General features: G+C 37.2%; 1 protein-coding gene and 1 long non-coding RNA gene across 2 annotated transcripts; both read right to left on the bottom strand.

The window, feature by feature from the left end:
- Positions 1-10,411: 10,411 nt before the first annotated feature.
- On the bottom strand, positions 10,412-11,083 carry bncr (bouncer). Its single transcript, XM_065270032.2, has one exon. It carries the CDS (start codon positions 11,038-11,040, stop codon positions 10,627-10,629), a length of 414 nt encoding a protein of 137 aa, XP_065126104.1. The 5' UTR covers positions 11,041-11,083; the 3' UTR covers positions 10,412-10,626.
- A 1,254-nt stretch (positions 11,084-12,337) lies between these two features.
- On the bottom strand, positions 12,338-13,094 carry LOC135751294 (uncharacterized). Its single transcript, XR_010532999.2, has 2 exons — positions 13,032-13,094; positions 12,338-12,924 (listed from the first exon to the last, which is right to left on the bottom strand). It is a non-coding gene; the product is annotated as an uncharacterized lncRNA (long non-coding RNA).
- Positions 13,095-13,198: the final 104 nt, after the last annotated feature.

Below are 13,198 nucleotides of genomic sequence, written 5' to 3'. Positions count from 1 at the left end.
AAGCCCTAAAGGTGACATTGGAGTAAAAAAAATCGAAAGTTTAGTTTCATGTGCTCACGCGAAACCTTCATGTGCAGATTTTTTTTTTTAAAGTTTAGTTTCGCATGGTCACGTGAAACTCGCGTGCGCACATGAAAGCGAAAGTTTCACGTGAGCAAGCAGAACTAAACTTTATTTAATTTTTGCTCCATGTCCCCTTAGGGGCTCCGTTGTACTTGGCTTTGCATCAGAATGTTTTTTTTACAAACAATAAATGTAAAGAACATTAAGATTTATTTAAATTCTTTTAAAAATATCCCCTCTTTGTGCAGCTGTAGATAATACACCAACACTTTTAACGGTTGACAAGCAAGCAGAAAGTGATTTTTTGTTCATTAACAGCAATTGAAAAGTGACAAGATTGTCAAGTATTATAACCCATACTGAAAATGTGACCTTTCATAATTATGTAGGTAATGAAGGTATTCATGGGTGTAAGAATCATTATATGTGTGTAGGACAAACCAACTTTTCTGTATCCACTTAAAGTACAGTGAACAACACAAGCCACGGCCACTATTTTATACCCTGTGCGATGGATCAGTCACAACATTGATTACTCCCAAAAAAGTAACTAATTGCATTACTTAGTTACTTTTCATGGAAAGTAATGCTTACATTACTTTTTAGTTACTTTTGCGTTACTTTTTCTTGGCTGAGGCTTGATCTCTTTCAGGCCTTGCAGGGGTTTTTTTATGACTGAAAAGTTATGCTAGAGAGCATAATGTGACTACGTTTAGTTTGATTAAGTGCATCATTTTTTTAATCAAATTAATTAAACAAAAAAAGTAACTTGCATTACTTTTTTAAAAAGTAACTCAAATATTAATGTGTACATTACCTGAAAAGCGTTAAGGCTATAAAATACTAAATAAAATAATATTTACGTTTTAAAACTTTTTCTGTGATTGCAAAATGCATCCACACTGGTGACCCTTGAAAACAGAGACTTTTGGAAACAATGCAAATGGTTTGTAGCTTGAAATATACCCAGGTTTATTTTTGCTGTGCCTCTTGCGCTCAATTACAGTAAAGTGACAGTGAATTGTTTATGGTTTAAATGCTTGTGAATTGACATGACATTTTGTCATAAAATCATGAATGTGATGCTAGTATGCTTTAAACAGTAACCAAAGTTTTCAGCAATTAAAAAATAGTCAAAAACAAGTTGTTGCCAGATAAATACGCTGTAATTTACTCTCTTATTATAGGTAAAAGATATTTAAGAATGACACTATTATATAATAATAGTAATAGTGTATAATTTCAATATATATTTTAAAATTTTAACATCCACATAAGAAAAATGTAATACTTTAATCTATTAATAATTACATTTAAAAGATTATTGAGAACGGTGCAGTTATATTTGAAGATGAAGATGAAGATGACTTTTTTTTTAATCTTGTTTTTTGATTGCGCCTTCCAATTAATATCTATTGAACTGCAGTTGGTTTGTTTTGATTTAAGACTTCAAAACTAAAGCAATATATGTAAATACCACAATTAAACACAATAAAGACATGAAAACCTTTCTAAATAAATGCAATATTTGCACTTTTTTAAAAGCAAAAAATCAGCTACTTACCAGGCTACAGTTGAAGCAACTCTTCTGCCATCTGATCTTGAAGAAGATTTTATTAAACAAAAAATATAGGAATCAAGTATAATCTGTGTGAATATAACCATTTATATGTACAAATTATTTTACCATTATGTTACTGTGGAGAATGTACTCACATCAATAGGGCCCACTAGAAGAATGCCCTTTTATGGTATGGGGAAGAACACTTTGTTTGGAACTGATAGCCCATATATGGTTTTAACATGTTGAGGCAAGCCAGCCTTAAATAGCTGGATGAGAGAGGGAAACCTCAGTTGGTTTCACAGAATTTTCTGCAGAACTAGCATGGCTTTTTGTCTATCTTTAGGAAATGTTTGAAAGTATGTGAATATGAACACCATACAAACCCCTTGCAGGAGAGATTTCTCTGGGATTGAATATAATCTGATTGATTGTACAGATCATCTCTGGCCTATGCAGCGTTTTTAATACTGATAAATAAACTATGAATTCTCTTTTTGTTTGCATTTTATTATAAGATGGAGATTTGCCCTCCTTTGTGCAGTTGCAAATAATACACCAACACTTTCTAAAAATGTGGTAAATGAAGCAAGATGTGCAGTAAGTAAAGTAATGTTAAGTATACAAAAGAGATCAAAACGTTAAGTGCAAATGTTTCTGATAGCCATTTATGTTTAATGCACAGAACAATAAATCATTTCAAATGATGTCTTTTAGAAAACGACGTGCCTGCAAGTGCGCTCTAAGCGAATCTGTGAGACGTTACTTTTTGTTGATGTTTGAACTGTTTTCAAACAGATGGAGTGTAGCTAACTCCTCACCTTCCCTTCCGTGCTTTCATGAACGCGCCCAACCCCCACCCCCAAATCCTTCTTGTCGTTTATTGGCTGGAACACTTTGTTATGTTTCTGGTGGTAGGTTTGGCCACTTTGTTTTTATTGCAGTTTGTGGAGCCTAGGCTGTCTACTGAGATCGTGTTTTTTACAGTTTGATCAGCGAACAGGCAGCAAGCAGATAGAGAGGAGATGATTGCTGTATGTAACAAAAAATGTTTTATGATCTAAAACGCGTGAATTCGGTTAGAGCACCTTTAAATAACTCTCATATAACTTACAGGGTTCCCACGGGTCCTTGAAATCCTTTAAAGTTTGTGAATCTGGGGGGGAATCATAGATACAGGTCATTAAAAGTGCTTGAATCTATTTTATGCAAGAAGTTTTCTGAAAAATATCTGTATTATTCCCTGTGTAGTGTAGGATAATATCATTAAAATTCTAGACTTTTAAGCACACATGCTAAACTGTTCGCTTTAAATGCTTATATCTTCTGTATGCGAATGTTGATTCATACCAAAATGCTTTTTTCTATAGTTGCGTTTGAGACATGAAACGTATATAACTATTGTTCCCTGAGAAGGGAACGAGACGCTGCGTCTCTCTTGCCATAGTTCCTGTGTCCCTGTAACGCCGTCTTTGGCAATATTTCCGATAGCGATATACTTTCTGGCTCCCGCATCACCCTGTCTTTTGTTCAACCAAAGCCTCACCATTGGTTGAATTTGATATACACATTCAGACGCATTTACCCCCGGAGGCATCCCTAAAGACGAAGCGCGAGCTCCCTCAAAAGGGAACTTTAACAATGTATCTTAAAGGTGCAGTGTGTAAATTTTAGCAACATCTAAAGGTGAGGTTGCCATTTGCAACCAACGGCTCAGTCCACTGCTCACCCCTTGCAAAAACAATTTGTGACCCGTCACGGAAACCAGGGGCACAAGTCGGCAGCAGTTTCGAGAAAATGAGAATCAAAGTTTTTTTTCAAAATTTGTGATTTTCGTTTTATTGCAGAATCTGTTAGTTGAGATCACGAAGAAGCCTCTCCCTGTTTGAGATAGCAGTTTATGTATATTTAAAAGCGTACATTTTGCGGTTGAAATAGGCTTGTTTTTCCAGAGATTCTAGTCATTGTCTGTGTGTATATTTACATACTGTATAAGCTTGTGTTTTGCCTCCGCCCCCACAGGGAACAGCGAGACTACTGAATAAGGATAGTTCGCCCAAAACTGAAAATAATGTCATTAATGACTTACCCTTATGTTATTCTAAACTCGGAAGACCTCCGTTCATCTTCGAACACAGTTTAAGATGTTTTAACTTTAGATTTAGTCCGAGAGCTTTCTGTTTCCTCCATTGAAAATCTTTGTTTCCATGTCCAGAAAGGTAATAAAAACATCATCAAAGTAGTTCATGTGACATCAGTGGGTCAGTGAGATTGTGGTGAAGCATCGACAATACAGTTTGGTCCAAAAATAGCAAGAATTACGACTTTATTCAGCATTGTCTTCTCTTCCAGCTCGAGCGTGAAGTCAAGTGACTTGTAGTGACGCGGCTGCCCTGTTCCTCAGACATGTTTGCTTAGTTTTATTTATTTTTTTCAAACTTATAGCGTGCGTCTCCCCAGACTGTAAATTAAGCTCGGGTGCACAAAACAAAAGAAAGATAGCTGGGGCGGAACAAATAACAGTCAGCCGCATCGTACGTCATTCGCGTCACTGACTTTATGGGGCGCCGCAGTCGGATGACGTCAAAGTACCGCGAGAGCTCTTCAAGAAATCTTACGGAGTAGTTTAATTTCGACTTGCTCTCGCGGTACTTTGACATCTTGCAGCGCAGCATGAAGTCAAACTCATAAGTTACACAGAGACCCTATTTTAAATACAAAATTTGAAGGCGGGTTCATGTGTTTAACGGAACGCAAATACCGGAGTGTAATCTGATATACCCTTACATGTTACGATGTAAATAGTCCTCAAATTGTAATATTGTATTACCAGAAGTCTGATGTACTAATAGACTATATATTTCATGGATTATACGCATTTGTGGACAAAAATCAATTGATGATTCACACATCTGAAACAGACTGGATTCGACTTGTGATCCCCACAAAGGTAAAAGTCCTGTTTATTTTTGCATGTTGTACATTTCGGACTTCTGTAATAAAATACTACATATGATGCTAGAACATCTGTAGCCTATCTCAAAACGGCTTTACAGGGGGTATGGCTTAGCTAAATGAGATGTAAATGAGCCCTATTGTCTCACCAGCCAGGGAAAAGGGAAAGTGTTAACTTTTTTCTTTCTCAAATTTCTCAGCATTCTCCTTCTTGAATGTGTTACATTCAACTGGCCACAACTTCTCCAAATCTTATCAGATTTCCATGTGTTACACATCGTTAGAAAGCTTAGAAACTGCACTTTCAGAATCTATGAATAAATCAAAATGCCCCAGATCCGACTTGTGTCCCTACTTTCCGTGACTGGTCACATTTGTCTATAGAAACATGGCGGCACAAAATGGAGACTTCCACTTAAGGGGACTCTATTAGTTTGCATTTCTGTCTAGAGATCCTTTTAAAAATTACACACTGCACCTTTAAAGGGTAACACGATGTAACCTTGCTCTCACTTGAAATGTGTCCCCACATTTAGTCCTTAAATTTGAGGGTATTGGATCTGGAAAGTCCTTGAAATGTCCTTGAATTTGAAGTTAACTAAGGTGTGGGAACCCTGAAGTTATTTCTGACTGCAACAATGCTTGCAGCAGTCCACATTGACTTAAAGTCCTATATCTGCTGAATTTGAAAAGACAAGTGTAGTAATAAAGATATTTGAAAATTTGTGGGGGGGGAACTATTTGGTTATTGCAATTTTTTGGTCACATAGGCCTACTGTGAATTTATTGATCCAGAAAATGAACATGGTACCATTGTAAACAGAGTTTCAAAGATAGAATAGATACAAATTACAAAGATAACCTGCATGACATGAAACCTGACAATCTAAAGCAGACACAACTAAAAAGGTGCAATCTAATCTTTAAGCTGATAGCAAAAAGAATGAACTTCGAAATCCAAATAATCCAAGATCAAGCCAAATCATCAACAATCAAATCCAGCTAAGATAGCGACGTAAGAAGAACGAGCCCCTGGTCTGTTATACCCTTACACCTACAATGACACAACACCAAATTACCCTGCTGCCTGTGGATGGAAACAAAAAACTCATTGTTTCCTGTCAGTTCTGGCCTCTTCATAGTTATGCATGCAGGCCTCTTCAACTCCAAGTGAAAGGGTTTTCTCCACTGGTGAAGACACTATTTGCCCTATAAGGTCCCAGATTCTTCTAAATAAAAACTGTAAAGCACTGGTGGTAACCATAAACCCTTACAGTCTTACAAATAAGTCCTCTGCACTTCTTTACTTTATTTGGTTGCAGCCAACAAGCTGTTTTGAACTTTAATTTAGTTTATTTGAACAGTTTTGCACATGCAGGTCTTAAATGAGTTTTCAGTTCATGTAATGCTGATTTTATTTATTTATTTATTGTATTGATCTGCAACTGATGGCGTAAAATAAATATACTAAAGATTTATATATACTGTGGTGTTAAAAAATAGCAGTGTAACATCAGTAAACTGATAAACCACTGTTATTATTAGTAGTAATTTTTCTGCATCTGACATTATTTACTTACAGATGTAGTTGTGTAATAGAAAAACAATAAAGCCTTTGGTAATATTATGCATTTCTAAGTTAATTCTGTAAAATGGGTCGCTCCAAACATCGCTCAGAGGAACAACGCAATTTGATTAAAAAGTTAATTTGGGAGGGAAAAACATAAAGAAATGCAGAAGTTCTCAGATAAAATGATCTCAAATGCTTTAAAAAACAAAAACTCAAAGCACATAGAAGAAAACAAGCAACAACTGTTAAAACAGATTGAAGAAGTCAGGATGGCAAAGATTCAGCCATTCATCACCTCTAGAAATATCAAAGATGATTTAAGATGATCTGTAAGCACTGTGACAGTCAGAAGACATCTGATTGAAGCTGTTTGCAAGAAGACCCCCTAAAGCAACATTGTTGAAAAAAGAGCATGTGCAAAATCACATCAACACCAAATAGCCTAAAGAAAATTAAAGTAATATTTTGTGGCCTGATTAGAGTACAATTTTCTTTTGGGGTCTAGTGGTTATCAACAGAACCTCAGGTGACCCCTGGTACTGAATTCAAGCCACAGATACACTGTAAAGACTGTTAAACATGATGGTGCAAAGTTGCAAAAACTTGTGGGGTGACATTAAAAAAGTTTCTGAAGTACAACCTAAAAACGGACAGGAATTGTGGATCCTGGGTTGTTGCCGGAACTTGGTTGTCTCAATTTGACACAGATTGCAGCAGTAATAATGCAACATGGTTACGCAACTAACAAATAACCATGTTGCAAGTCATCAACTTTAAGCTTCAAGTCTTAAAAAAGTCATTAGTGCTCTTTGCCCAGATTATCAGTGTATCAGTATTAATATTCATATCAAATGTATATTAATTTATATCAGGAAGGTAGGTAGAATATCTTTAACATTGCTGTTATTTTTGAATGATTTTAATTTCTATGTCCATGATGACATATTAAGTGACATGACACTGACTGTATAGGATTGCCGCAAAAAAAGTTACATATTCAATATTCAGATTCTCAAATATATGTATAAAATGTTAAAGTGATGTTGTATGTTAAATGTTAAGTTTATAATGGGCTGATCACTAAATTTAGGGGCTATGCACTGCAGGCTGGATTTACAAGACTTGAATAATAAAGGTTTAAATAAAATGAAATACACATGCAATTAAAATATGTGACGGTAGTACTCGTAATGTGACCTCCACATTTAGTGAACACACGAACACACAGAGAGCAGTGGGCAGCTATCCCAGTGCCCAGGAAGCAATTAGGATAAGGTGACTTGCTCAAGGGCACCACAGTTGCAACTTTCAGGTTACAAACCCGACTCTTTAACCACTAGGCTACAACTGGAAGAATAAATAATCTATGCGCTATAAATGGTCTCCAGGTCAAACTCCCATCACAAGAGGTAATATCTGAGACTTTCTAGGGCCCACTTGATGGCAAGACATTCCTTTTTCACCACAGAGTAACGTGTTTCCTGTGGTAGCGGTTTTCGGCTGAGGTAGGTGACGGGCTTTTCTTCTCCTGATGCTCCCTTTAACAGAACTGCTTCTAGGCCCATCGCAAAGGCATCTACCTTTACAAAAAGCCGCTGGGTAAAATCTGCACTTTGCAGATCAGGATCAGCACATATCCTCTCTTTCAATTTCCAAATGCAGTTCTCTGTCCAAGGTATTGGAATCTTGACCCCTTTTCCGAGCAGGTTTGTCAGTGGCACTGCCAGAGTGGCAAAGTCTGACACAAATCTTCAGTACCAACGGATCAGTCCCAAGAAAGACCTCACCTTCTTCTTTGTTGTGGGTCTGGGGCTCCTCCGAAAGGCTTTCACTTTGTCCACCTGAGGACCCAGTTGTCTATTTCCCAGATGGTACCCTAAGTATTTTGCCCCTTGTCTTGCCCACTCAAACTTGTCCACATTTAGGGTCAATCCTGCATTCTGGATCTTCTGTAACGTGCTATTTAACCACCAGCCTCCTCTGTTTTTATAAGCAATGTATCCAGGTCAGAGAAAGAGGCAGACGAAAGGTTGAGAACGATAGAGGGATCAGACTTACCAGGGAATTTCAAGGCCTGGTTATTTCAGCATGGCCTGCTACCTTATGTGGCTTTTATTAGACTAGTGACTGATGATGGAACTTGAACAACATAAACCCATTTGCAATTAAGTTGCTGTCCGGGAAAAATGAACTGCATCCACTGTTGTCTTAAGAAGTGTCTTCTTTGTTGAAAATTTGAAAGTGTCAACTGGTGGCACTATGACCCTTTGACCCATTCCAGTGAGTAGTGAATACACGCACTGCAAGTCGGGAACACACACAGCTATCCCAGCACCCGAAGAGCAATTACGGCTCAAGAGAACAACAGTGTCAAAAAAAATTCTGTAGACACTTTAAACTGAAGAAATTTCCTAAGATTTAACTTCACTTTAAACTATTAAATTATTAATATTTAGTTGCATAACCATTGTTGTTGATAACTGTGTGCAGCAATTGTGTCAAATCAAGTCAACCAACTTCTGGCACCTAAAATCCAATATTTCAGCCAAGTATCCACAGTTCCTATGAATTGTTAGGTTTTGCCTTAGAAACTGCATTTTAATGTCACCCCACAAGTTTTCGAAGGGGTAGAGATCAGGGGATTGAGCTGGCCACTCCATAACCTTAATCCTTTCTGCCTGGAATCAAGATTTTGCCTCTTGCTTGTGTGTTTGGGGTTGTTCTCTTGTTGAAATCCCATTTTAGGGGCATTTTCTCTTCTGCAAAGGGGAACATAATATCTTAAAGTATTCTGATGTTTTTAAACTGATACAAATTCTTTTGATAAATAGGCCCAACACGATAGTATGAAAAATAACCAATACCATGATTTTTGCACCACCATGTTTAACTTTCTTTACAGTATATACTGTGGCTTAAATTAAATACCCGGGAGTCACACGAGGTTCTACCAATAGACCCTAAAACAGGCGTAGGCAACGTCGGACCTGGAGTGCTAATGTCCTGCCGATTTAGCTTCAACCCTGATAAAACTTCTTCTTCTTCTTCTTTGGTGTTTAGCGGCAGCTTGCATCCACCCTGATAAAACCTCACCTACCGGTAGTTTTCAGGTGACTCTTCAGACCTTGATTAGTTGTTCAGGTGTGCTTGATTAGAGTTGGAGGTAATTTGCAGGACTTTGGTACTCTATCCCTGCGTTCCAGTTTGTTTTTATGACCAATTCCCTCGCTAACTTACCTCAGTCTCATTCACTCGGATGTGCGTCATTGCTTACGTTTGTACGAGTGCTCACTACTGCTGGAAAACTTGAAGTGGGGTCAAATGGATTGCCTTAAACCCTTCATCACATGAAAAGTGGAGACCGCCCCCTCAATCATTTGAACTGTCGAAAGCGCAAGCTGCTGAAGTGACATCACAATCGTGTTGCATTGTGGTATATGGAGCTGCCTGAGGTGTACATATGAAGTAGACTCGCTCCCTCAGTCAAAATCAAGGGAGGGAGGTCGGTCCATACAAACTTCCCTCGTCCACTTGACGAAGTGGAACACACTTCAAAATGGCGACAGGGATTCCCCCGAGGGGAAGTGTTTAGTGAAGTTCACGAGTGTGTGTCTAATACTGGAGTGGAACGCAGCCCAGGACCGATGTTGCCTACCCCTGCCCTAAAAGAACAATTTTACTCTCATCAGGCCACAAAAATCTCCCCCCCCCCCCCATTTTTCTTTGGTCCAGATTATGTTATTCTGCAAATTACTTTCAAAAATTTTGCTTTGCAGAGTCTTTTTGCAAACAGTGTTGCTTTAATCGGACGTCTTCTTACTGTCGCAGTACTTACAGATCATCTTTGATCTTTCTAGAGCTGATGAAAGGCTTAATCTTTGCCATCCTGACTATTCATCCATCAGTTTTACCTTTGGGTTTTTGTTGCCATTTTAAAGCATGAGAGATCATTTTAGCTGAGCATCCTAAACTTTGCATTTTCCCACTCTCAAAATTAACTTTAATCAAATTGCATTGTTTCTTAGAGCAATGATGGAGTGGTCCATTTAATTTAGAAACTAATTTTCTAATTAAACTTCACACTGCTGTTATTTTGAGAAAGCCACTTTGAATAAATGAGTCAATAACTCAAATAATTTGCCATGCAGAAATATTCAGTAACCTGGTAAACCACTTAGTAGATGGATAACACACACACGTATGAGAAGTTTGTATGACAGAACAAAAATCACATCCTTAAAAATCACGTGTTACACAACTGATTAAATCAAGGCCATTATTTATTATTCCTATCACAGCATACAGGACAAACATCAAAATCTGTTAAAAATCAGTTAAAAGTCAGTCTATACATTGCAAAAACTTTTTTTAAAGTTCAACGGAGTAGCAGATGACTTCATATAATCCATTTTGCTTGAGTCTTGCATCCAAAAACAAGGGTGTCTGTCCTTGCTTCTTCAATCGGCACGCAGACCACTCAACCAGTCACAAAAACACTCACAATAATTGCAGTTACGATGAGCACGTGGCTGTTTGAGATGCACTGACTTGAGTTACAGTAGTCATAGCTGCAGCACGAGTACGTGAAGGTGACATTGTTCCCCCGAATCACATAACTGTTGGACCGAACACAGTCGCTCTTGGCCATGCAACCCTTGGTGAACAGAACAGGGGTACGTCCAAAGCGGCCATTAGCAGAGAAGCACAGGTCCTGTGGTGCGCACTCCGATAGGACGGTCTTACAGGTCTTGTTGAAAGGGGTCTGAGGACAGTAAAAACACCGAAGATTTTGACATCGCACACCAGGCAGGAGAAAACAGGCAAGCAGGAAAATAACACCTAAGATCTGACGAGGATCTGATGTAGAGCACAGAAAGATCATTTTTGCCATCGCTACCACAAACAACCAAACTTCATTTGAACAGTTTTTCAACAATGGTAAAGTCCTCCGACTTAAATATGGCACACATCCACAAACCAGGTGTTAGGTGTTGCCTTGATTATCAATTAATTCAGATCAGAACACATGGATTTCTGCCTTAATTAAAGCACCTGCTATAACACACACAAAGGCTTTTCTGTTTACATTTACTAGTTTATGCAGTATCTGGGAAGCATGTAGTCTTAAATACTTTATTAGTGGTTAGCAGGTCAGACGCAAGGACTCTACACAAATGTCCCTGACAAAACTTATTTTAGTATATATTGTGCTACACGTGAACGATCACTGACTGAAAACTTTATAATGAAGGTCTGAGAAGAAGTAGGGAAGCTCATTAGACCATGCACAGCAAAACATGAATGTCTTTGTCTTGTTTTTAAATATAAATATCTCAGAATTCTTAAATTCATATACATTTACTTAGCAAAGTAGCTTATGATATTAAATCTGGTTTTCTGAAATAAATTGTTAAAACCCATTGTGCATTTATGAAAAATAAATGAATTTTAAGAGGTTTGTGCTTAAAACAAGTAAAAAAATCTGTTAATAGGGTAAGAAAAATACATCTGATTGAAATAAGTTAAAACTGTACTGCAATAAATTATTTTCAAGAAAAAAACATTCTTAGTATTTTTTTCTTGTTTTCAGTAAAAATATCAAAAAATTCTTAATTTAAGATGTTTTTTCTTAATGAGCAAAACAACCCAAGAAAATAAGTCTAGTTTTTAGACTAAAAATATCAAATTTAAGTGATTTTGTGCATAAAACAAGCACAAAAATCTGCCAATGGGGTAAGCAACTTTTTCTTGAATTTAGTGTTTGAGAAAAAAATTCATGATTTTTTTGCTTACCCCACTGGCTTGCTTTACACACAAAATCACTTAAATTTCATATTTTTTGTCTAAAAACTAGACTTATTTTCTTGGGTTGTTTTGCTCATCAAGAAAAAGCATCTTAATTTAAAAATTTTTAGTTAATTTTACTGAAAACAAAACAAAAATACTAAGAATTTTTTTCTTGAAAATAATTTTTTGCAGTGATGAATTAAGTTTTTTTTTCTTGTCACGTTGGCAGATATTTGTACTTGGTTTACGCATAAACCTCTTGAATTTATTTATTTTTTTTAGTAAAAAAGAATTAATATCTAATTTAAGAATTCTTTGTATTTTTACTTGTTTTCCAGTAATTTAGTTTTCCAGACATTTATTTTATGCAGTGTGCTAACAAACAACATCAAATTTCAATCTCAAGAAGCATGTTTTATTACAAAGTTTATCAGTTTCCAGACTGAAAAACCAGCTGATGTTTATGCAATGTGTGATTTCATTCTGGCATTAATAAAATAATCAAGTTATTGATACAAGAAATCATGTAAAATTTTGTCATGTCACACATGCACTAAAATCCCACTTTCACATCAACTTTACAACATCCATGAAAACTTGAAAGCATTAATTATCTGCACAGAGATTGAAAGGATCGCCGTTGCTGTTATTGTTAGCATGAGCAGTGGTTAGCCCTAGCAACTGTTTGAGGAGGTTATCTGATGTAGGGACGTCATTGCAGAGGTTATAACAACAGCACATGTAGGTGACATTGTAGGCCACGCTCATGTGTGTAAGTGTTTGATGTGAATCACAGAGCTCTTCTGCCACACAGCCCTGACCAGAAAGCACGTGGACCCGTCCATAACGGCCTCTGCTGGAGAAACAGCGCTCGTGCGGCCTGCATGCTGTGGTGATGTTGGGGCAGAGTTTGTCTTTGACCTGCAGGGGGCAGTAGTTACAAAGCAGCCCATCACTGGAGAAAAGAGCAGCAAGCAGTAGAAACATACTAACAGGAGGAATTCAAAGGGTTTGCTTTAGAAACTTTTATTTGGAAAGAATGTTGTGGTTGGCGTTAAAGGTTTTTGGTATTTTGACTATGATGTTAATACGCACCTGCTGACTGCTGCACAATGTCGTCCCATTGCACCAGTAAAACAAACAGTCCAGTTGTGTGAGTCTCAAGTAGATAAATAGCAAAGCTAATTGGTTCCTAATTAATTGTCTGGATAGCAGGTGCATCAAATTGACCTCATGTTTCCTTCAAGGTCAAATTAAACTTG

The sequence above is a fragment of the Paramisgurnus dabryanus genome, chromosome 9 (genome assembly GCF_030506205.2).
Source record: "Paramisgurnus dabryanus chromosome 9, PD_genome_1.1, whole genome shotgun sequence".
NCBI lineage: Eukaryota > Metazoa > Chordata > Actinopteri > Cypriniformes > Cobitidae > Paramisgurnus > Paramisgurnus dabryanus.
This window is presented reverse-complemented; position numbering and strand designations above follow the sequence as displayed.